Source organism: Solanum stenotomum, chromosome 3 (genome assembly GCF_019186545.1).
Source record: "Solanum stenotomum isolate F172 chromosome 3, ASM1918654v1, whole genome shotgun sequence".
Taxonomy (NCBI): domain Eukaryota; kingdom Viridiplantae; phylum Streptophyta; class Magnoliopsida; order Solanales; family Solanaceae; genus Solanum; species Solanum stenotomum.
Window position 1 is genome coordinate 3171330 of NC_064284.1, and position 25765 is coordinate 3197094.

At 34.1% G+C, this 25765-nt stretch overlaps 1 protein-coding gene and 1 long non-coding RNA gene across 3 annotated transcripts; both read left to right on the plus strand.

Annotated features, from left to right (window-relative positions):
* The first annotated feature begins 1314 nt into the window (after positions 1 to 1314).
* LOC125858015 (transcription initiation factor TFIID subunit 2) lies at positions 1315 to 16623 on the plus strand. 2 transcript variants are annotated; one of them, XM_049537680.1, is made up of 25 exons: positions 1315 to 1490; positions 1874 to 2204; positions 3594 to 3739; positions 3818 to 3884; positions 5009 to 5208; positions 5340 to 5493; positions 5808 to 5892; positions 6003 to 6094; positions 6648 to 6773; positions 6860 to 6913; positions 8435 to 8503; positions 8810 to 8907; positions 9007 to 9351; positions 9462 to 9549; positions 9672 to 9797; positions 9934 to 9990; positions 11037 to 11116; positions 11202 to 11244; positions 13083 to 13169; positions 13252 to 13341; positions 13647 to 13705; positions 13819 to 13909; positions 13985 to 14150; positions 14296 to 14479; positions 14902 to 16623. In XM_049537680.1, exons 1-25 carry the CDS (start codon positions 1375 to 1377, stop codon positions 16472 to 16474), a joined length of 4527 nt encoding a protein of 1508 aa, XP_049393637.1. In that variant the 5' UTR covers positions 1315 to 1374; the 3' UTR covers positions 16475 to 16623. The 2 variants fall into 2 exon arrangements, with proteins under 2 accessions (XP_049393637.1, XP_049393638.1); XM_049537681.1 differs by lacking the exon at positions 1315 to 1490 and having other exon boundaries at positions 1955 to 2204; positions 3578 to 3739.
* A 2198-nt stretch (positions 16624 to 18821) lies between these two features.
* On the plus strand, positions 18822 to 24909 carry LOC125858030 (uncharacterized). Its single transcript, XR_007445711.1, has 4 exons — positions 18822 to 18910; positions 19054 to 19114; positions 22688 to 22740; positions 24680 to 24909. It is a non-coding gene; the product is annotated as an uncharacterized LOC125858030 (long non-coding RNA).
* Positions 24910 to 25765: the final 856 nt, after the last annotated feature.

The window sequence follows — 25765 nt, forward strand, 5'->3', positions numbered from 1 at the left end:
TAAACATATACACATAAATCAATAAATCGATCTTATATATACAATGTAATTTTTCGACAAAGGGGTTCGAACATGAGCTTCATGTAGCCCTCCCAATTGAAGTCCGATTAAATTTGAATTCACGTTGAAAAAATCTATATTGTGGTAAAACCTTCTTAACAAATGCCAAGAAGATTTGAACCAAAGACATATGGTTAAAGATGAAAGAGTACTTACCATTCCACCACAATCATTATTAGTAAAAGTGATTTGATTTTGTATGTCTCTTTCTAACGAGTCTATACCGCTACGGACTACGATAAGAAGTGTGCAAAGTCTAATTTATATAAATTGTAAATAAAAGAAAGTGTTGATTTTATATTTGGTTTAAAATATATATTATATATACTTAATAACCATAATCACAAAAAAGCAATAAAATTATACTACATGTCATAATTAATCTAGCAAAAAAAAAAACTCATAATATGCCTTGTGCATTGATATTAATTTCTAGTTATACAATAAAGTTTTCAACACAAGACACTCAATTCATACAACTTTATTCATAGTTGACAAAATTTAAGAAAATACAAGTATGTTATAAATTACAAACTCGAATAACAAGAAGAAAAAAAAGAGTTGAAAAACATAGACATAATTTGGTGTATAAGTAAAAATTCAAAACGTGAAATAAGAAGAAAGAAAATTACTTCGCTTAGAATGAACAAAGTGAACTGTACTTGTTCTCGTTACCACACTTATATACTAGAGTTTGACGCGTTTTTTTTTAAAAAATTAGTTACTTTTTGCTCCTTTTCATATTGGAAAGAATGTTTTACCCTGTACCTCTATATTTACTGATTTTTTTTCTTCTAAAATTATATAATTAAAACTAAAATCCTTCAAAATGTGAAATAAGAAGAAAGAAAGTTCCGTCGCTTAGAATGACAAAGTGAATTGTACTTGTTCTAGTTACCACACTTATATACTAGAGTTTGACGCGCTTTTTTTATTTTATAAATTAGTTATTTTTTTCTCCTTTTCATACCAAAAAAGAATATTTTACCTTGTACCTCTATATTTACCGAAAAAAAATACTAAAACTACGTAGTTAAAACTTAAAACTAAAATCCTTGTGAGTCCATGCTCTCTCGCAATCATAGATTTTCTTACTTTTTCAAGGTAAAGATGGAATCTAACGGTAAATAGATGAAGGCAATATAACGCGGACGGCCAAGATTAAAAATTAGAATCTAGGGCACGGATCCGACCAAAGAGAGAGAGCTCCTCTTCTCCGATTTCAGCTCTATAAATCGGCCCTTGTCAAGTCTCTGTGTTGTTCGCTTAAGCCCAATTAAGTGAAGAAAGCAGTAGGTTTATGTGTGTTGAAGAATGGCGAAGGCTCGCAAAGGGAAGAGCGAAGAACAGAAAGGGGATAATTCTGAAGCAGTCGTTCGTCATCAGAAACTATGTCTCTCAATTGACATGGACAAGCGTCGAATTTACGGGTAGATTTCAAGAAAACATCAAAGATTTTAAAGATGTTTTGAAATTTCTTGAAAAATACCCATTCCAGTAAATTTCTTGAAAAAATATCCACTCTTGTTGAAACCTACTATGTCCCAACTGTTTCCCACCCAATGTAAAATTTCAAGAAATTATGAATTTTAGAAAGATACAAGGATTAGATTGTGATTATTTACCCCAGCTGATTCATGCTAGAGACTCACTTGGTTTTCTTGGAAAATCAAAGTTAGGGCTTCAAACCTGAAGTGAAATTCTGTTTTTGTTTATAGTTTTTCTTAATTACCGTGTCATTTTCGGTATCAGGATTGTTCTTAGCACTCTGGATATCAATACTAACGCGGGTGTTTAATTTTTGGCTTTTCAGTTACACAGAGCTTGATGTAGTTGTACCAGAAAATGGAATTTTGGGCTTGCACGCGGATAATTTGGTGATAGACAGTGTTACAGTTGATGGGGAGCCTACAGAATTTGAAGTTTTTCCGCACTATTTAGCATTGGAAAATGGGGATAGATGGTGCTCTGTATCATCAGCTACTTCAGCTGCTGATGCGGCTGGTTCAGTTTACTTGTCACATCTAGATAGAGAATTGCTATCAAATTTGCTGATCATGTGCAAAAAACCCGCGGAGCATGATATTGAAAGACAGGAAATGCATTTAGAGAATGGAGTGAACTCTTCAGCTGAAAACAATCAGGTTTTTGAGTATTGCTTTAGTGCTACTGCCTATATCTTTGATTCATAGGTGTTGTGAATGGTATTGCACGCGGTTGCATGTTTGTGATGGAAAATGACTTATTGGGAAGAGAACATTTTCCTGTATTTAGTTAACCTGGAATTTGGGTAATGTTTTCTCCATGGATATATTTTCAAGCAAAGGTGAAAATGAGTTTTGTCACTGACGAATGGAAGTCATTCTTCTGTTTTGAAAAACTTTTCTTCTGAGGAAGAATTTTCCTTCACATGGTGAAAATGAGTTGCATCAATTATGGGCTGAGATCAATTGTCTTTAGAAGAATCTCTACATAAAATATTTGGGTCTGGAGGAAATTGTTTCTCTAGAAAAGTAGGTGAGAATATAGTATCATCATTTTGTGTGGAAAATGATATCAGTCATCGTTCAGTGTTTGGTTGGGTATAAACATAGGTGAGATTAGTAATCCTACAAGGCATAGGATAGGATGGGTCTGAGCATAGTGTTCTATTGTTCCTATTGGGTATTAAAGGTTGATAACAATACCAAGTGTTTAAATGTTAACTAGTGCAAGTGAGATCAAATAAGAATTGAAATATTTGTGAAGGATAAAGATGTCGTCATTTTGGGGGAAAACATTTTTCAGGTCTCCTTGAGCATAACATTTTCCATTATACCAAGTAAACCCTATTTCATATCACTTGCTTCATTCATTATTTAGACAGGTTTGTCTGGTATTGAGAAATGTTTTCCATGGAAAATATTTTACCTTGTGAGGTCATTTCTAGTGTTTTGTCGGGTATAAAGTAGGTGAAATATGATAAATACTAGAAGAAGTATAGTTTATAAGGATAACAATTTGGTGATGATTTAAAAGTTGGTTATGGTGTGTAAATGTTGATTGAAGTATGCATCTTCTCTTCCCATCTATGAATGCACCTATTTCACATGAGAGCAAACGAACCCGAAAATATTATTCCAGAACTTTCGGCTCATCCACAATATCAAAACTTTAGTCACATAATTTTCAAATGAGTTGGCTTGAAATGTAAAATCTTTGTCCACACATGAATTTAACTTTCTTCCAGCAAAACTGATTCGTTGCCTTACTGTGCAAAAAAAGTATTTCTCTAAAATTTAAGAACCATTATCAGGTTGAACTTTGCTAATTTGGCACGTCTTGACAATATTATACTCGAAAGGAAATTTTCTCTCAAAATTAAAGGGTCCTGGTCAGATTAGAAGTGCTATATAATTGAAGAAAAATTGCCTATGGCTACTGTAATCTATGTAGAGATTTTTCTGTCTTATAACTTTGATCAGATTTCATTTAGGATATTTAAGTAATGAGGTTTACACTTCTGTGACTTATGTAGGTTATGTTGGATGCAGAATGTTAAGAAGGTCCGTATTGATTATTGGGTAGAGAAAGCTGAAACTGGAATCCACTTTGATGGTGATGTTTTACATACTGACAGCCAAATTCGGCGTGCACGATGTTGGTTTCCCTGCATGGATGACAATCTACAATGTTGTTGGTAAGAGCAAGACTTGTTGAACTTGGTTGCTGTTTGAATTCAAGTTTACTATTTTCATTTTTGTTGCTCCTTCTGCAGCTATGATTTGGAATTTACAGTGGCCAGTAATCTTGTGGCTGTTAGTACTGGAAGCTTACTTTATCAGGTTGGTGGATAAGTTACATCTCTTCTGCTGAGCTATCTAGTGAGGTGAAAATCATGGTGAGGAAATGAGGGGTTCTCATAGAGGTTTTCATGGATTGTAGAGTATACTAACATTAAAATCAGTGAGCTTTTGATCCTTATAAGTCCATTAGACGTTACCTCTATGATGACAAGAATGAGTATCAGTTGGTTATTTGATGACAGCTATATTGATGATTTTTAAGTAGCTGTTTTTTCTTGATAAATATATTCTTGATAACTATTTAGTAAAATGGTAATTCCTGCATCCTTGGTTACAAATTTCTAATCTAATTTTGTTGCAAAATCTCAACTTCTAAAGGCTTCTTCTAGCTGTTTCTGGAAACTTTCCCTGCATAGAACAGTTGCTTTAGTTTCCAGTTCCTTTGTGAGGAGTGAAAACCAAGAGTTGGACTAACAGGTAAAAGATGATGCCTCTCAATAGTTGTTTCATTACTAGTTATCTTTTAGTAAAATTATAGTTTGTTAGCTAGTGAGGTTGTATATAACAGGTCAATTACTATAAAATGTGATGTCTGCTTCAATTTGGAACGAAGGGACAGCTCCACGGTAAAAACGGTGCTTAAAATTAAAGTAAGTTCTTGGCCTGATACAATATGTCTTCAGGAAAAGTTTTGGGAAAAGAAGATGTAGTTTTCATGCCTTATTATTGTGCTGGTTGTGATTTTCTTCTTGCCAGAATGCCATAAGAAATTCCTCGGTGAGCTAATGTTGTCAAACTGCTAGGTCTTTCTTTGTCTGAGGTTTTCTGCTGAGCTGGTCATGGCGTAAGAGCAACTCTTTCACCCCTTTTATAATCTCCCCCTTTGTGTGAAGGGATGTTTTTTGGATGGATCATGAATCTATGAATCAACTAGATTTTTTGTTCAATGATGGTAAAGAGAGAAATGTGAAAGAGCGAGACATGATTGTTTTTATTTTAACATTGTGCAGTTTAAAATTCCTTCTAGAGTAACCTTGAATTCATTTTTGTCTTTGTTTGCTTTTCTTTTTCCCAATGAGTTGTCCAGACTCCAGAGATGCAGGATCAAATTTAGGGAGCTGACATCTAACTCCGTTTTCCTTTTCTTTCTTTTCCCCTGTCAGATCTGGACCAAGGATGTTCCTGCACGTAAAACTTTTGTCTACAGACTAAGTACTCCTGTTAATGCTAGATGGATATCCTTGGCAGTCGCACCATTTGAAATTCTTCCCGACTCCAATATTACTCATCTCTCACATATTTGTCTACCTGCTGACTTAACAAAGCTGCGGCACACTGTAGGATTTTTTCACAGTGCTTTTAGGTATGTAACGACTCCTCATGGAATCATCATTAATTAGGCTTCTTTCCGTTTGTCCTCCCTGCCCAACCCCCATTGTTACTCATATTCAATCTGTGGACCTCAATGTAAATCTCTTCATTGGTTTTGAACAGCTACTATGAGGACTACCTTTCTGCATCATTTCCATTTGGGTCATACACACAAGTTTTTATTCCTCCTGAGATAGCAATATCCTCAGCGAGTATAGGAGCCTCCTTGAGCATCTTCAGCTCTCAATTCCTATTCGATGGGAAGGTCATTAATAAGGTATGCTTGTATAATGAATTGGGAAAGTAATATACTGTAAATTTTGGATTTTGACCTTCAAAAATGGAGAAAAAGCAAGCAAACAGTCAAAAGAAAATATACAGCAGTTTCTTGTGCTTTCCTCTGCTTCAAATTTTGCCATCTCTTTTGCTCCCATTCAGGCTTACCTATTATTCTGTTGCCCTTTGGTGTTCTGGTCCCCAAAAGGATGTAGGTGATTAGTGTCTTGCATTAACAATTGGTTGTCAAGAGAATATCTTGGTCATTTTACCTTCCTTGTTATTTATTTTGATCGGTTCAGATTTATTTAACAGACCATAGATACAAGGATTAAACTTGCTTATGCCCTTGCAAGACAATGGTTTGGAGTGTATATCACCCCAGAAGCGCCAAATGATGGTAAGCTCAATTGCTTGATATGGAATACGATCAACTCTAAATGTTGGACAAGTTAACATTTGATAATATATAACTTGTGTATCTTAACTATGCGTCATTGATGATCTCAGATTGGTTGTTGGATGGTCTTGCTGGTTTCTTGACTGATATGTTCATCAAGAGATTCCTTGGCAATAATGAAGCACGCTATAGGAGATACAAGGTTTGCTTCTGCTTTATGGTCTTACTTTTTTTTCCTTTTCTAAATGATGGTGTTCAAGCTAGTTTGCACGCACCTCGATTATCCTCCTATGAACACTGGTACTGAGTAACTCTGCCATCTATGCTTAGGTAGATGAGAAGAAATCACCTATGTTTTTGTCTTAAAAGCCAGGCGTTGAACTTGAGATATCACGGTTAATCCTCCCATTTCATTGATCACTAGACCACACTCTTCTATTTTATGGGTCTGCCTGCGCAAGCAACAAGTCTATTTTTGCATTTTATTTATTGTTCCATCAGCTATCTATAGATGGAAGCTTGCAGCTCTTTTAGGCTCATTATGTCACAGTGCCTATTCATGTGTCAAGGCAGAGTAGGTACATGATAGAAGTAAGAATGAAGTTTTTAGGTTCATCAGTTGTATTAATTTTTTTTAATTTTTTTTCGATAGCCATGGTGTCCAGGCCAGTTTCGCACATGTGTGTGTGTATTTAAGTATCTCTGTGTGCAAGTGTGTTCTTCTTTCTTGATCTTACTTTCCCCATGATTTGCAGGCTAATATTGCTGTTTGCAGAGCAGATGATAGCGGTGCAACTGCCTTAAGTGCTGTTGCTGCTTCAAAGAATTTGTATGGCACCCAGTGCATTGGTTTATTTGGAAAAATAAGATCTTGGAAGTCTGTAAGTGATATGTTGCCCTTCATTGTAGTTAAAAAATATAGTGTACCCATCAGTCTGATCTTGGAAGTCTGTATTTGTCTTAATAGGTTGCGATTCTCCAAATGTTAGAAAAACAGATGGGACCTGAGTCATTTCGCAAGGTATGGGCCTCATAGCAACTTACCACTTTTATTCTCGGAAAATACATCTTATCTTATGGCTTCTCTATTTTATTTCTGATAAATTAGCTTAGCTTAGGTGAATATTGTATAAACGATATTTTAGTAAAAGACATACACATTTGTATATCCTTTCTGGCTGATACAATCCTAAATCTCAGGTTCCTTCCACGTATAGATGAAAAGTATACCAACCAAATTATAGCTCATCAGCTCGTCAATCTGATCAAAAAGTTATTACAGTTCATCAACTCCTCAGCTATTCAATAATATTTGCTTTAGAAAAGAGTATGAGACCCCCCATTTGATCAGTACCAGGTTTTCCATTGATTCATCTATGACAGTGAAGTTTCTTGTGTCTTAATAAAAAATAAAATATTTCCAGTGTACTAGAAGTTGTATTAGAAAAGGAGATGTTTGGGGTATGGAAGAACAGATCTTAAGTACTCAAATTATTAGCTGGGTCTGCTATAATTTATGAAGTACATATGCTTGTGACAACAAACAAAATGCTATTTGAATTTTTTAGAACTAAATATTATAAAGTGAATTGTGATACACAAGTCAAATTAACTTTGTAAAATCTGTACCTGGTAAAATGATGTCACTTGAAGTAGGATGGATAGTATATGAACTTCGGTGGTTCTGCGGTTTTCAATTACTAGAAAAATGATTTTGACTTTTTTGATAATTGCTTCATTGGGTTGCCTATTGTAATCCCCATCTTTCTAAAAAATGCTGGTTACGTAGCTGACATTTCGTTTGCCCATTCCTTTCTACCGGTCTGAATATGCATATGGATAGAAGAAAAGTAATGACTATAGAGCTACAACACCACTTGCATTCTTGCTCTCTTGTAACTCGTCCACGGTCTCACTCCTTTTCGTTGTTTGGAATCAGTTCTATCTCCATTCGCTATGCATCCCTTGTTGCAGCTTCAATTTTATTGGAGTTATTGCATAAGATTCGTTGATGCAGTTGCAATGATGCATAGTAACTTCCCGAATCAATCGTGTTAAGGGGGACACAGTATTTTGTTTTTCTGTTGTGTTGGGGAATGTGATGTTCAAAGCTTTGTTCGGTGGTATTATGATCTTTCCCGGGCACTTGCGCTCCTGTTTGGTAGTAAAGGAAATGCTAGGGATGCAAATATTTTCAAGGTTGTTCTGTATGTATTTATTGGTAAGAGAGAACCTTAACTGAAGAATATGATAATACTACTGACATAATACGTTGCTGTTTAAATTACAGAAAATTTGTCATGGACCGTCTTTGTATAATTTCTTTTATGGAATAAACATCATCATTAATGGGCATCATAAGATGCAAATAGTGCAGAGCTATTACAAAAGACACCAAGTACAAAAGTGAATCTGTAACTCCATACCTTAAAGCCTATGCTAAGGATAGGTATTAACAAAACCCAAGGTGTCAGTAGGGTCTTTTGTATGTTTATAGTAGTAGTATTTAATGATTCTACTTTCTTATCCTTGATTTTTGCAGATTCTTCAGCAAATTGTTTCCAGGGCTCAAGATGTAAATCGATTGTTGAGAACCCTTAGCACAAAAGAGGTTTTTCTTTCTCTAATTCGGTTCTTGAAACCATTTTGGAATAGTTTCTCTCTATCTAACAAAGTAAGAAATCAGCTATTAGATACAGTTTCCTGAATTTCACATGAAGCATGCGCCTTCAAGCAGTTATCTGCCAAAATGCATTCAGGACCAATTCAGTGATTGTGCTAACTTTGCCTAACCGTTGATGTCATGTTCATTATTTTTTAGTGCTAGTAATGCTAATTAAGTGGACCACATTTGCATCTTCATCACCTTTTGACATTAGTGTGACTTTTCTGATCTGATTTTGCACTACAATTGCAGTTCCGGCACCTTGCCAACAAGGTTGGTAATCTTGAGCGCCCATTTCTTAAAGAATTCTTTCCACGTTGGGTCGGATCATGTGGCTGTCCGGTGCTGAAGTACGATTTCTCCTGAATGCTTTTGTGCATACTTTGAGTTAGGCATTGAATTGTTTAACTGACATCTGTTTGGTCTTTTGTCTTTGGTGCCTGAACAAGGATGGGATTCTCCTATAACAAAAGAAAGAATATGGTCGAGTTAGCAATATTGAGGGAATGCACAGCTAGATTCGACTCAAGTGATACTATGAGTAATGGTAAGCCTGATTCGGAAAAGCAAGAAGGTGATGGATGGCCTGGCATGATGAGCATACGGGTGCATGAGCTTGATGGCATGTATGACCATCCAATTCTGCCTATGACTGGAGAACCCTGGCAGCTGCTTGAATTTCAGTGTCATTCTAGACTTGCAGCAAAACGGTTTCAAAAAACCAAAAAGAGTTCTAAACCGGATGGTTCAGATGATAATGGTGACACTGTGGCTAATGTAGATATGCGTGCAACGTATGTTTGATTATTTATGTCTTACATTCTCTTCTCTTTAATCGTGAACATTTTTTTGTTTCTTCAGCATTTAGTGTATCTGGAAATTTATTCTTACTGTGGATTTACAGCTCTGATTCCCCATTGCTGTGGCTCCGGGCAGATCCTGAATTGGAGTATCTTGCTGAAATTCATTTAAATCAACCGGTCCAGATGTGGGTAAGTATAAACCTGTCTTTTTCATGAAGTGCTGTTTGTATTTTAATGTTCCCAGCTTAAATTTTCATTTTTTATGTTTTAAAAAAGTTAATCCTTATGACAACTTTTCGATTATTCCAAAGATAAATCAGTTGGAGAAGGACAGAGATGTGGTCGCTCAGGTGCAGGCTATAGCAACATTAGAAGCATTACCACATCTTTCTTTTTCAGTTGTTAATGCTCTCAACAACTTCCTTGGTGACTCTAAGGTGTGCTTTCATCATTAGCCACTACTGAAAAGCTAACATCTCTCCCCCGGCCTTGTTTCCCCATGCTTTTATGCTAAGCCTGGTAAAATCATTATTTACCTTCTATTTTGTTTTCTAATACTTGGGGATGGCTCAGGCCTTTTGGAGGAATCGAATAGAGGCGGCGTTTGCTTTGGCCGGTACAGCATCAGAGGTAAAGGTCTTTTCTCTTATTTATTGAGACTAGTAGTTTACTTTTCAACAAGAGCAGTTTCAGTCTTTTCGGCTACCATGTTGTCTTCTTTTTTTTCAGTACCCTTCTAAGCACTGTGTTCATTGATGCTTCTGATTTTGTGTTGCTATTGGATATTTGGATTATAAGATCTCTCTGTTCTCTCTACCTGCAAACCACGATTGCTCCATTTGTTATGAAATGTGAAATTTATGTATTCTGAATCATAATATTAGTGTGATCTAACTGACTTGAGACTTCATTTACATGACTTTGAATTCTGGTACATTAGTTGACCTTGATATAGATATCTAAATGAAGAAGGGGAAGTAAACAGTAAACACTACATCATTTCTTCATGATATTTCTTTTCATATGGTAAACCCAGCCCTCAAAAAAAAACTCTCCCATACACTGATGTCTGACAGTGGCACGTTCTCGCTTTTGCTCCCTTGGTGATTTGAATCCCTTAACTTTTTGGTTGAAGGTGGGCAGTTCTTAACACTCAGTTATCCCCTTTTTTTCATCCATTCATTGTGATTAAAGAACTTGCAACTCATCTATGAACCAAACCCTTTTGTCTTTGTGATGGTATTCCTCATGTTCTGGCGTTGTTTGACATCTATATTCATGTTCAATAGTTTCAATTTAGATGTCAACCATAGAGAAGGATGTCAATTGACGCAGAATAATCGGTGTTAAATTGACTTAGAATTAGTTTCCATTTCGTGAATTGGACGTCTCACTGGCACATTTAAAGCTATTTGAAGTCTCCTGGATAAAGATGTAAAAGTAAAGTTATTTCCCTCGAGTATGTCGTCATCAGAGATTGATTAATGAATTGCTCACCTTAATGCATGAGGTGTCAATTGTGTTAGTGATTCTCATATTCTTTGACTAGGTCAGATGGCTCTAAGCAACAATGTTCATTTTGTACTTCCTTGATTTGTGGTTTTCTTTTCTTAACCTATCAAGATTATATTGGTGTGCCTGCTTCACGTTAAACAGTATTTTAATTTCATGGTCAGGAAACTGATTGGGCTGGCTTGACTCATCTTGTTGCATTTTATAAAACTCGAAGATTTGATGCCAATATTGGACTTCCCAAGTGAGCTTTGCATATCTTTTTGCTATCATCTTCACCAATTTTCAGTAATTTGGAATTCACATGTTTTTTCCCTTTTCCTTTTTAGGCCAAATGACTTCCGTGATTTCCAGGAGTACTTTGTACTTGAGGTAATGCAATGAGGTAGGATGTGAATTGTATGCATATAGTTGTGAATTAGTGTTCTGGTTAATCTTAAATTAGACATTATTAATTGGTTTTCGATCTTTTGATAGCTGGAAGCTGGAGGTTTGGAACGGTTTTATCTTTGTCTACATTCCTTCACTCTGCATACTTGAGATGTCTCTCTTCATGTCCTTGTTCTTTAATTTCTATCACTATATCACACACATGGTGCTGTCATACACTCATGCTTAATGTGCACTTAAGGTGTTTATACCCTTGAGATAGCTATTCTCATTGTACCTTGGAAATATCGTGTATAACTTAGATCATTCATGTCCACAAAAAAGGACCTCTGTGGTCTAACTTTTGAAAAAGCTATTTTTGGGTCCATTTGGTCATTTTTGGTGCTGCACTATTGCCATATTTTGTTTTTCTATAAGTACAAAGAGTTTATAAATCTATTTTTGCAATCCCTCTATTGTGTGTAATTCCGTCTGTATATCATGTGCAGTAACCAGATTGCACCAAAAAGCTAAAAAAAAACATCAAGGCTCTGTATGTTTCTCTTCCTTGAAAAATTATATTGCTTCTTTCAAGCCAAGATAGTCCACCAAATGACCTGAGGTTGAATTCTTTTTCTTCCTATCAATCAGAATTCCTGTTCATTTCTTGATTCCCTCTTCCTTCCAAACACATTATGTACAATTGAGCTACCGCAAATTTATTAGATTTGACAAATACCATTTTTTCCCTTAATTTGGGTATCTTAATAGTTTTATTGATACTGAAAGGGGAAACTCTGTACTTTACTGGATCAAAACAAAAACGCTGTACAGTATACCAGAAAGTAGAGAACTACACCGAAATATGGTTTCACTCTACGGGAGACACTTAACTGTATTTGATAATGATATCCTTGTGAGTGCAATAAAAGTTATATAGCCAATAGAAATACTGTAATCTGTACAAAGTTGTATTCAATCACTTCAAAACCTCTCATATTCATTTCCTTTCAAAGTTCTTACATAAGTTGCAGTGTTACTTCCAGGCTCTATATCTCATCCTTCTCATTCCAAATGCCAACTGTTCATCACATTATTACTACATGTCCATCACATTACAAAATGTTCAGGGTTACAAATATCTGATGCACAACCTCAACTTAAGCAGTGCACTTAGTTGTTAACATTTTTTTACTTGCTCTGGAAACACTTCAGGGTTACTAATATCTAAGGGACATTTCTGCCAAGTAGAAGTATCAAAATGGTCACTTGGAGAGTAAGGTGTCAGACTGCAGTTGGTGACAATTTTAAGTGTCCTAGCTATGTATGGCCTGGAATTTTAATTAATAATTTATAGAAATGCTATGTTATTTGAATTACTCCCTCAATCTTGATTAGATGCCTTCTCCTTTTCTAGCTTGTTTAGGGAAGATTGACCAACTTCACTGCGCTAGAGTTTGGGTTGATGTGAATTTATCTTTTATTTTTTCATCTTAATGTGATTTCCTTTCCAATAAGAGTCTCCATGAGAGCCCAGCCTTTTCAGCACAATTTGTTCACAAGCATAAGGTCTTAGGCAACTCGCTGGGTGTCAACTTGTGTTTTGAAGTTGATTTACCTGACATAATTGATTTAGGTGTCACCGAAGTCTCCACCATTTAGTGACATTTACGAAGACTTGCTTGCAATCTATTCTTGAATCTCCAGGCTTGCTTAATTCATTGCTGTCCATGGAAGATGCTCATATTGATGATCATTCAACTCTCTCTAAAATGGCTTTTTATGCTTTTATATGTTCTTTCAACTTTAACTACTCTTTGTGGTGTTTGTTTTTAATTCAGGCTATTCCACATGCTATAGCTATGGTTCGAGCAGCTGACCAGAAAAGCCCTAGGGAAGCTGTTGAATTTATTCTACAACTTCTGAAGGTGGTCATTATAATGATTCTACCTGCATATGCTAGTGCTTATGTTATGCATTTTACATATCTGTTGTTTTGGCTTCATGCAGTACAATGACAACAGTGGAAACCCCTACTCTGATGTCTTTTGGCTTGCTGCGTTAGTTCGGTCCATTGGTGAGCTTGAATTTGGACAGCAGGTATATTTGTCACTTTCACGAACCCTTGCCAATCTGCCTGATGAATTGCCTGCATTTTTCTCTTCTATTCAGATTTTTTCTTTCTCTTATCCTTTTCTCTGAGGTTTTTAATGAAGGAGTTGAACATAAATTTGGTAGGAGCGTTTTTGTTTTTCTTCTGTTCATTCACTTCTACCACATTTCACTATGTTTCCTGGATGCCAGTTACATTGGGTTTCAGGGCTGTTTCCTTCCCAAGTTAGCTTTCTTATTACTTAAACAGAGATCACCTTTTTGATTATTGTCAACCTGTTGGCATGTTGCAGAGCATTGTGTATTTATCATCCCTTCTCAAGCGAGTTGATCGGCTCTTGCAATTTGACAGGTGCATTATTTTCTGAATTATTGGATAGGGTAGACTAAGTCAACTAGCGTTTATCACCGACTAATAAAAATAGTAAACTAGCGTTTATCAATGATTTGAGAATGATGTTACAGGTTGATGCCAAGTTACAATGGTATTTTGACAATTAGCTGCATCCGGTCTTTGACCCAAATTGCACTAAAGCTGTCAGAGTTTGTTCCTCTTGTAAGTAATTTCCCTTTCATCTGGTATCCCCTCTAGAAACTGGCATATGTAGATTATCATTATTGGTGGTTACAGGATCGTGTCATTGAGCTCATTAATCCATTCCGAACTTCTAAGACACTCTGGAAAGTTCGGGTTGAAGCAAGCAGATCACTTCTTGATCTTGAATTCCAACGCAATGGGATTGATGCTGCATTGGCATTGTTTATTAGATATTTGGATGAAGAGCCAACTTTAAGAGGTTCTGTGCAGTTAATAATTTTGTCGGCCAAATCATTTTATTTGTTGAGGAAATACAGCCTAGTAGTTCAGATTTACCACGTTGATTTCTGTTTATTTGTTGGATAGAGGTGCAGCAAGTAAATAATTTCTGTTCCTGATCACAGGTCAAGTGAAGTTAGGTGTGCATGCCATGCGTTTATGTCAGATTAGAAATGAATCTGATTTTGACAGTGATGTGAAGGGTGAAACTCTTGTTTCTTTATTGCGCCTGCTGGAGAGCTCAATCTCGTTTAACAATGTTTTTCTTCGTCATTACTTGTTCTGCATCTTACAAGTCCTTGCTCGAAGGTGCTTATTCCTTCATTACCTGTTAATTTGATGGATTTCTGGTACTTCAATCTGTTCTGCTATCTGCTGGAGATGGCAAGTAAACATGTTTACTTGCTCCCTTTGGTTTTATAGAATTCTAATTGAAGTGTCTTATGTTCCTTCAAATAATTGCTTAGTGTATGAAATCATTTTGCCAGTGTGATTTACCTTTTGCATGATAGGTAAGATTTGCATATTACAACACATTTATCACACACACACATTTTGCCAGTGTGATTTACAAACACGTTAGAGCATTGTTGTGTTTACTTTTTCAGACCTATTGCACTTTGAAGTTTTTCCATCAGTCTGTTCTATTGGAACAGTAACTTTTCTGGTATGCAGTTAGGTAAGATTTTTATGGTTTATGGTTAAAAATTTATCTATTTATCTTCTTTCAGAGCGCCGACACTGTATGGAGTGCCAAAAGATGAAACTTTGAGGATGGGGCATGCTGCATTTTGCAGCAATCTTAAGAATATTTTCGCTGATCTTGTCAAACAATCTAAACCTCCTGAATGTCCTCTGGAGAACCTTGAAGATATACTTGATGATTCAGCCATTGCAGATGCTCTTCCGGGCAATGAAAATGCAAAAGGTGCTACTATCTCAGTACCTGATAGTTTATTTGTATCAGAGGTCCAGAAAGACACGGAGGATGCTCTATTGAGTAGTGAAATTATAAACACTGCTACTGGTGCTATACCTGATAGTTTGGTTGTTACAGAGCTCCAGAATGAGACAGATTTGCTGAATTATAGGCATGGAGTAATGCATCCGGTGGGTGACCTCCCACTGCCTAGCTCTGCGGATCCTTGTAGAGAAGAACCTGTCTTACCTGACAATGAGCAAACAAAGCCAATGGTGAGCCTGTTGCATGAGACTGGAGGTATGTCCATGGGCCCCCCAACAACCGATAACCTTGGATGCCGTGATCAAGGGCAACCATTAATCAATCTTGGACGAGATAATCCAGGAATTTCTGAACCTATCATAGAACCTGATACTGTTTCTGCAAGTCTTGAAAGAAAGAAGCCTGTTTTCAAGATTAAAGTGAGAAAAACTGTCACATCTTCTCGAGCTGAGGATAATGAAAATGTAACGATGGACAAATCTCAAGATGGTTTTCGTGATGTTGACCGTGGGGCAAGTAGCTCTGTTTCTGTTGATGCACCTCAAAGAAATGTTGTTGAATTATTGAGCAGTGGTGGAAACCAGTTCCCTGAGGATGTTAACTCTTGTCATGATGTTGGATCTCATGTTACTGCCAGCATTGGAAGTGCCAAAGTTGCAGTTGAAGTTGAAGAGCTAACAAAGGAGTTGCAATGCACTGCTGAGTCGAGCAAAGTTTCTTTGGTGCCACAACTTGATGATCACTTATTAGCGGGTATCACGAGAGTTGATGACCCTGAGGCTGAACCACATAAATATGCAAGTTTGCATTCGCTGACTATGCCTAACCTTCCAGTTCACGGCAAAGTGAAGGAAAAGAAGAAAGACAGAGGAAAGAAACGAAAGCAGGAGGGGCGCAAAGATGACCCAGAGTACTTGGAGCGGAAAAGGTTAAAGAAGGAGAAGAAAAGGAAGGAGAAGGAGTTAACAAAGATTTTGAAAGACGAGGCAAAGGCTTCAACGTCCTTGGAGAGTCAGAGGAAGAATGAGCAGGGAGGCACCAAAGCAGAGACAATCAGGAATGATCATAAGACAATTTTAGTAGAGCAAGAAAGTAGAAAAGATGAAGCTGAACCCAGACAAGTGGTGAATGGTGCAGAAGCAAAGGCAACCTCTTCGGGCTTGTCTGGTAGAAACGAGGATATCGGGGCTAAAGGAGCAAGCATGCAATTGAAACCTGGGGGATCTAATGGGGTGAAGTTAAACGTAGATAGAGGCGATGCGAGTGTAAATGCTGCGCCACCTACTTCTTCACATAAGTTCAAAATCAGGATTAAAAACCGAACGCTTGGTAAATCATGATTTGTGTAGTAAATAAATTTCCTTGTAGAAATTGGTAATTTGTTTTCTATATGTTCTATTCATGTGTAGCTTTTGTATCATGCAAGAAATTTACTTGTACGGAGTCTTAATTAATTACATGTACTAATAAAAAGGTGTGCATTTTTTTTTGTCTCTAGTTGTGTCAAAGCTGTTGGGGTTGTGTATTTTGCATTATCATTTTTATCACATATGAAGTGATTACTGATTAAGATCAGTAACGAGGGATAAAATAATTATTAGAACCTGTGATGTACATATAGGTTGTACAATTCAACTTTTTAACTATGATTAATTTTATATTTGAATAAAAAACAGTAATGTTTTGGTCAAGATCTCAGCATTTACAGTACAAATTAAAGCAGCCTACAAGTTCATAAAGAGGATTGATTGCTGGGACTTGGGAGTATTAACTGAATCTACTTTTTCTCCTGTTCTTTTCTTGCCAATAACTATGGACTGTCAAACGATGAGGATTTGTTTCTCTTATTGCCAATAATTACTTGTCCATTTTGACAAATTAAAAAAAGACAAATTCTTTTTACATATTATATCCTCAATTAAATGACTAATTATTTTTAAAAATGTAGAATTTTTCATCCACTTGATAATTAATAGGGGTAAAATGGTAAACCCACTATGTCATTAATTATTTTCTTAATAGGTGTGTCAATTCAAAAGTGGACAAGTAATTAGGGAGAGAGGGAGTACTTATGTGCCAACTTAGCTCATAACGAGGCTACATCAAAGTTTTCTATTTTAAGGTTAGGTTGATCGGCCGGATATGATTTGAACTCAGATTGATTTAAAAATGAAATTTTATTCTATTATGTAATTTGACTTTTTTTTAAATTGTACTTTTTAAAAAAATAAACATAATGACCCACAATTTGTGAACTATCAAAACTCTCAAATTTTAATACAATCTTATCAAATTATAGTTCATAAATAAGGTATCGAAATATCGAAGGTATTGTGTTAAATGTTAATAATCATATGTCTGCATAATCTTTTATATATATAAATGTTTGCGATCAAGTGTCATTGTAAATTCACATATACATAATTTTACAAAGATTCACTAGTTACATTTTTTTATTAATAATAATAATTAGTTATTCTTTAATATATTATTTCCATGTGTTCATGTCGAATTTTGAACCATGATTTAGAATTTGAAAACCTGTTTTTTTTTATAAAAAAAATAATAATATATTGGAATTTGAAAATTCCAAAAAAAAACAAACTTGAAACTGCGTTCTTAACTTCTATAGCCAAATTCCTATTTAAATTCAATAGCTTATCTCAGAGTGTCGTGTTACATAATACATTATGATCTGGAACATGGTCGGCCATGCGTGAGCTAACTCTACCGTCGTTTCAAATTATGGATCGTTTGATCGGTGGTATAAGAATAACAAATACTTAGGATAAAAGGTAAAAATAATATGATTTTATAGAACATGACAACTATTTTTTTTAAATAATTAGTTCTGAGATTATTTTATTCTATTATATATTAAAAATGATGAAATTAATTATATCATATATATATATATATAAAACACGACAATTAATTTCATGAAATATAATATCCTTATCTGTCCAATCCCGTGCAACAAAAACGTCCCCTTACATTTTGTTATAAAGCTGTAATATTAATACTTCCTCCGTCCCATTTTATATGTTATCTCTTTCTATAAATAGTTGGTCCATAATACTTGTCATTTCATAAAATCAATGCATAATAAATTACCATATTGTTCCTTTCTTACCCTTGTGAGTTATTAGCCTTGAAAATATACATTTGATCAACTTAGAAAAGCTAAGTAAATGATTCATGTTCATTAATTAATCAAAATAAATTAATTCATATTCATTGATTGAAAACTTGAATTTCAAAAAAAATAAATAAGGGTAGAAAGGTATTACATCATTTCTTATTGCAAGTATAAAATTAAAAAAATGACATATAAAATAAGACGGAGGAAGTACTGTATATCAATCTTATCCCCTAGAGGTACAACCTAAAATTTAATAGCAGTTATAGGGTGATTGATTTATGCAATCTTTCTTTTAGGGATTTGTTGGAAAAATAGTCCCGTCATATTACGTGCCGTTATCGACTTTCATTAATGCTACAGTAAACACTTCTTTATTTTTATAAGAAGTTTCTTACTTTAGCTGTATTTCATTGGTACCACCTAAATATATGAGTATTTCTTTTAATGGTCCTCTTTAAATTTTGGGACCTTAGACACGTGTCGCTTTCTCTACTCTTTAAAATCGGCCCTGGTTTGAAGGTGTCGTGCATCTATTTATAAAAATAAGAAGAATGAGTGATTTTGTTCGAACCCTAAGGTATAATGGCCTAACTACTTGATTCTCGATGGCTAACGGCTCAAGCAAAGCTATAAGGTAGAGGTTTTTGAATTTGAAAGAATAAGAATATGGAATCTCATGATGCTAATTAATGTTTTCATTTTTTTTTCCTCTCAAAATCATCATATATAATATGTAATAAGTGGTAAGTACTTGTTAATGACATTTTTTTTTATCAGCTAGAAATTGTACAAAATATGAAAGAAATGAAGATGGAATATTATTAGGGCATGGTTTCAGGTCAGTTTCAATCACTTCTCATTCTTCTTCTAGAACTATTTATTTTCTACTTTTTTAGCTAAAACTAGCATTTTTTTGTATACTAAAATAAAGTTGTGCCTTGGGTGTTGTTGTATTGTGAAGTGAAAATAACAAAAATAGTTGATATGAGATAAAATAATTCTTGTTTTTGTTTTTATGTTTTTTAAAAATAAATTTAATAAAATGGTGAGGTTTTTATTTCTTCAAATTGAGTTACAAAAAGAGTAGAAATTGCAAGGATTTTAGTTTTTATTTTTATTTTTTAAACTAGGATTTTTTTAGTCTTCTACAGACAAAATATAAGATTAACACAAAATAAAATATATATTAAATACCTTGATCTTGTTATCAAACTGTGTTTGCAACAGTAAATCAAAAAAAAAAAAAAGACCTTTAATATGAGGTAAGAGATCTTTGAATTTATAATCAATGAAAGAGTTAGATAAAGAGGTGCAATTCAAAATATGTCTTTTTTCTCATTTATTTACACCTTAAAAATCCCAATATTTATAACTATCTACTACCAAAAAAAATAAATAAAAATTAGTTACAAACTTTCCCTCCAAACTTAGCAAGGCTTCCTAGTGCTTCTGCCATGTTATTGTTGTTATTATTTTTATAATGTATATCAGGAGATTTAGTAAACATTTTATAAATGGTTTAATTGTAAAACTTTATTTGCATATTCATGCATAGATTAAAACTCAGAGTAAATATGGTTATGATCCAGAAATGCAGATGTCATTTGAATAAAACACTTTGTCCTGAATGAGGCTGTAACTTTGCAACTATCAGCGTGTATTTGGTACGAAAGAAAAATATTTCTATACAAAAATATTTTGTATGAAAATATATTTTCTAAGCATATCATAATTACTACCTTAAACTCAATGGCAGAGCCACCTTATAGTTAGGGGGTCATTTTCAAATCTCTTTTAACAGAAGATTATATTATTTATACATGATTAAAATAATTTTTTAAGTATATATTATAGATATCGAACCTCTTTTAACTATTTTGTGTCTATTTTTTCAGATTCTAAACTCCTAATTATAAATTCTGGCTCCGCTACTGTCTAGACTAGACTGGGCACCCATGTGGGTAAACCGAAATGGAGTAATTAGTTATATATATTTTTGAATTAGGGATTAAAAAAACAAAAAGACGCAATGATTAGGACATTCCTTAAATTGTTTTGTCGTTTTACGATATTAAAAAGAGGAGTGTGTGGAACTCCAGGCTTCATTCTCTGCTACAAAAAGGAAACACAGAAAAAAGTGTCTTCTTCCCTTTAGATTTATACAGTGTAGTTTTTTTTTGTCTTCATACTAGTAAAACAAATTTCATAATCCTATTACAAATACTAATAGAAGCAAAGATTTTTCTCATCATGAATCAATTGAAAATTTATGTTCTAAAATATAATGTTTTCATTCATTTTCCATTGAATCAGCTCACCGGAAAACGTATAGTAGGAAATAGTTTCTCCAGTGAAAAAAATTCTAATTTTTTGTACGAAAACAATACTATTTTATCTTTTCTTACAAATGCAATTAAAATATCTACGATAAATTTTCTGTCCCCATTTATATGACTCACATTTCTTTATAGTCCATTGTAAAAAAATGACACACCTTTATATTTTGTAACAATTTAATTTTAAAACATTTATTTTTTACTCTTTAATGAAATGATTTATAGCCACACAAACATCTATGACATTTTTTAGACCACAAAATTCAAAAGTCTTTCTTTCTTTTTTAAACTCTATGTCGCAAGCAGTGGCGGAGCTAGGATTTATATAAGGGGGTTCAAAATCTGAAGAACTAAACACACGAACTAACTGAAAGAGGTTCAACATCTACTATATATATATAAAAAAAAAATAAAAAAATTAAACCACATATAAATAGTAATATTTTCCGCCGAACGAACCCCTAAGTCAAACTAATTCATATAAATTGAGACATAGTTTTTTAACAGTGACATTGTGTGTGTTTTAAATTCTTCACTTTCTATCAAGCAAAAAAAAAAAGTTTGTTGTTGCTAATAGAGGGAAAAGTAGTGATGATAATGTAGATTGGGTAATCATTCTAGAAAAGTTAAAGAGGGATCAGGCCCATATTTGGGCTTTTAAGAAGTTTGCTAAATGAAGTAAAAGTATGTCCTTAAGTAAGTAAACCTAATAGTCCAACTGAGAACAACAGGCCCCTGGCCCATTTATATTGTTCACTCCAGCTTTTTGGGGATTTCCCCGTACTCCTACTATTTTATCCTTGAAGCTATATAAAATATTATTTGACCTTTGAACAATATTTAGTTGAAGTTGAAACAAAAAAAGAAAGAGGATAGAAGTTGACGTTTTAAAAAAGTTTGTAGTTAAAGTTGAAAAAAAAGAAAAAAATGATATGTGTATCTCAAATAAATATGGATCAAATTAGGTGTAATTTATTTCATATACACTCTCTAAGTGTGATTTGCATGTATATGAGAATCTCATGACTCTCTCGCTCGCCTAAATGTGTTTGGTATCAAAGATACATGTATTGAGGGAGAAATTTGAAGGAGACACATATTTAATCTGGTACAAAATTATTAATTAGTGAATTAATATATAGTTATATCATAGGTACATGGATTACGTTATGCGAAATGTAGAAGAATGTTCACATGAAATGTGGCAGAATCTAATTCAACCTGCCAAATCAATCCAAACCACTTTAAGTTTGGGTAAAATCAAACTTTGATTCATTTATTATCTTTAACCCATTATGACCCGTTCAAATTTGACACAACCCGCTCCAATTGCCACCTCTAGAATAGCCCAAGTGAAATGACCATAGAGGCATTAGAGCTGTTGAGCAGTATCCGGCCCACAGTGACCCTTAAGGCCCATCAGTACGGCGATATCTCATGGGTAGATATGGCTTGTAAAGAATATCAATTCTCATGATTCTCACTCAATTCCTATGCTACCTACTTTATACACATTTCAATATTCTTTATATGATTATTTTGACGTCTAGGATTTAATAATATTTTTGGTATATGATATTTGTGCAAAATCAACATAGAAGAAAAATATTCTCTAAACAATACAAACATGAGACATTAACATTAGTTTGTCAATTACGCATAATTAAGTCAAATATACAATGCACATGATATTTTTTTCTTTTTGGAAAAAATATATACTTTTGGGTTGGGCCACAAAGAATAGCAAGTGCTTGAGTTTGCTCCGGGAGAGGGTTCCATTTAGATGTTTCAAATATTTTTATTTGTTTATGAAACAATCGGAATATCTTAGTCGTTCAATTGATTTGCTTAGGAATTTTCACTCCCGAAAGTCCGATTTTGATCCTCTTTCCCTTTTTTTCCTTCCCCCTACCCCAATTTTTTACTTTAAAAAAAAAAGTGGAAAATGTTGACCAAAATTTCTTAGCAATATTTTTTCTTCATGTATTGGCTTTCTTTGTTCATGCCAGTTGCCAAGTATGTAGGAGATAAAATAATTCTTAAAAGCATGAAATATGATACTCTCTATTGTATAGGAGTGCAGTTTTGATGCAGAACAATGCAAGTAATGAAAACAATTAATAAACAGGTAATTACGATATGTATTCGTATTTGATATTTACACTAATTAAATCAATAATTGCGAGACATATTTTGTATTCTCACATTTGGGGTTTTACAATGATTAAGTGATGTATATTTTCATAATAATATTGAGGAGAGGTGATTAGGCATGACATGACATACCTGTAACTTTACTAATTAAGTATGTGACCCTAGATAAGAGTATGTAGGTCAAAGATTATGATAGAAGGTTACTAGATAGTCTAACGTTGTCTAAATTTCATTATCAGTATTCTTTTCACCATAACTTTTATCATTACTTCTTCACTATTACTATTACTATTCCCTTTTCATACAATTCTTTACTTGATTTGAGAATCCATCATAAACAACCTCTTTTAACTTCACAAGATCATAGGTGTAAGATTTGAATACAAACTATCAACTAAAATTATTGTTGTTTGACAAATAAACGAGCACATGCTAGAATCAAAAGAAAGAATTCCCCCCTTATTTCTTTTATCTATATATTTTTAAATTCCACTTCTCCTTTCTATTCTAAACAAAGTAACAATAGTTTCCACTCAAATAGCTATACTATTAGAACAATAATGAGAAACAGATTATCATAAGATACCAATAATTAGTGATGGGACTTAGAACAATACTTAATTTTAGCATATTAATGTTACTAAGAATTATGTTAAAGCTGCCTATTGACAGGCTATGTTGTAGGCTAAAAGATGCCAACCGAATATTGACATCAATGTCTGCAATAGTACTGGAGTAATAGTAAGTAATACAAAATGACACTTGTAAACATGATAATCATACTCAAAATTTTAAATTTATCAGTTCTGAATTCTTAAAAAAGATAGTTTACTCTGTTCTGAATCAATTTATACATATTAAGTGAATCTCTTTAACACATGTAGATGATTTTATCGAATTCGTAACTAGAACTCTAGTTCCGTCTTGGAAACAAAGAGATAATGAACAAGTGATGAAGACATCATCAACGTTATGTATATAAAAAAAATCTTGTATTGTTAATTTTTGCTTTTGAGAATGTTGACATCTCTCCTTATAATAAAGTCCTATATATCCTTTAGTATTCGTCTTGTAGCTAGTACTGATGCAGAAGGGGGGGAATAAGGGGGTCCTTTAGGATTAGACAACATTTGACACAAGCTTTTTGTTCAATTATTTTGCTTGGCGCTATATAATGTGCGTTACACTAAACCACATGAAGGGGAAGTAGGGAAAAAAAAGAATGTACTTGACATCTCTATTGAGTATAAAAGTAATGAAGTGATTGATCCTTTAATTTGACCCATGCGTGACCTTTAGCCTTCTTATTATTGGTGGTGTGCATATAATTTGACCCTTGACAAGCTTCTACAATCGTGTCGTCCTTTGATTTTATCTCAATTAGGTCATTTGGTACGATCAAAGTTATTTTATTAAATGTATATTAAAGACTTGTAATGTGGAAAATAATTTTTGAAATCAAGGTATATTATAAACTATACTTCAGTGGAACACCTTAATTCCTACTAAACTAGAGCACTTAAATCTCATCAACTGCATACGCTATAACAAAAGATATATGTAGTAGCAACAATTTTTTCTTTTAGCGGTAATATTTATTGTTACAAAAATATTTAACGACAATGAAATTATTATTACTTCATTCAACTAAAGGCTTTAGGTATTTTTATAGAGAGTGACCGATAACTTAAGAAGCACTGTGTGATGAATGAATGATTTTTTTCAATTTTAATTAAAATTTTGAGTTCATTTTTCTAAAATTAAAGATTTTAAGTTGGAGTGAATGATTTTTTCTTTTCTTTTTAAGGGAACGCTTCACTTTTTACTAAGTCTTAGCCTCTTAAGCGGTGGCCAGTTAATTCTAGACACGTAATGGTGTAAAAAAAGGAATGACAAGCTGTTTGGTTTTGCAGCCGAGCCGGTCTATTTTGTATGTAGCCTCTCCCCAGGCGCGGCGCTCTCTCAGGTTAGGGTTCTTCAGGCGGCTTCAAATTAGCAGAACCAAAAAATGGTAATTAATTAATTAGATAAACTTATCTATCCTCTGTAGCATAGTTTAGCATCTGATTCTTTCTTGTTTTTTTCTCATCACATCAGAAAAATACATCCAAATTAAATTCTATAGGCATATATTTTCAGGGTTCTTTTTTTCTCCAATTACAGTTTCAGATGCTCCTCCTTTACAATTTACGCCAGTGTCTAATTTGTATTGGAGCGAGATAGATTCAATTTTAAATTTTGGATCTCGATCAATTATTCCATCACAACTCATGTCAGTGTCAAACGGATCTGAAATGCTTTAGGCATTTATTCCATTTTCACCCTTCCCCATGGAATCTGAGCCCTAGTTTTATCTTTCTTCTAGGGTTAGAAGAAAATATCAGAGAAGTTCATGGTACAAAGAGGGTGCAGGTAGAGCACGTGTATATACAGAAACCCTAGTGGGGAAGAAGCAATATGATAGGTCAAAAACCCTAAATTTGTGCTGTAGGTGCCTGCAGCTAAGCTAATTCCACCTTATAGGATGGGGGACCAAATATGGTGTGCCCGGGCCACCATAGGTTCAAAATTTTGTCGCCGTCGGTCGAATAGTACACTGAGAAACATACACTCCTCTTCTTTCCCACAATTCATTAATTTTGACTGCAAATATGCTCTGTACTCTGTACTATGGTCATTTACCACTTGGGTTTTGAAGAGGCGGATCCAAAATTTAAAGATAATTAGACATAGCTAAAAACAGATGCACGTTAGTTGAAGATGCTTGTATGAAGATTTTATTAAGGTACCCATAGAACTGATGTATACTAACATAAAAATTTAAATAGAAGGGCATAATTGGATGAAGCTCACTTAGAGGACGCGTGGTTTGAGCATCACTTTGCATACGTTAGGTTGTCTGTATAAAATCACAACTTGGGTTGCGTGCCCTTGAGGGAGCTTTTTTGTTGAAGTTAATTGGTACATGTGCTTCTTCTATGTGGGTCTGCCTCTAAATG

What these genes read in the sequence shown, in the direction of transcription:
- LOC125858015 (XM_049537680.1), top strand. Translation starts at nt 1,375, where the DNA reads ATGGCGAAGGCTCGCAAAGGGAAGAGCGAAGAACAGAAAGGGGATAAT. An exon ending in CACGCTATAGGAGATACAAG is followed by an intron (nt 6,095 to 6,647) that starts GTTTGCTTCTGC and finishes CATGATTTGCAG; the next exon opens with GCTAATATTGCTGTTTGCAG. An exon ending in TTATTCTACAACTTCTGAAG is followed by an intron (nt 13,170 to 13,251) that starts GTGGTCATTATA and finishes GGCTTCATGCAG; the next exon opens with TACAATGACAACAGTGGAAA.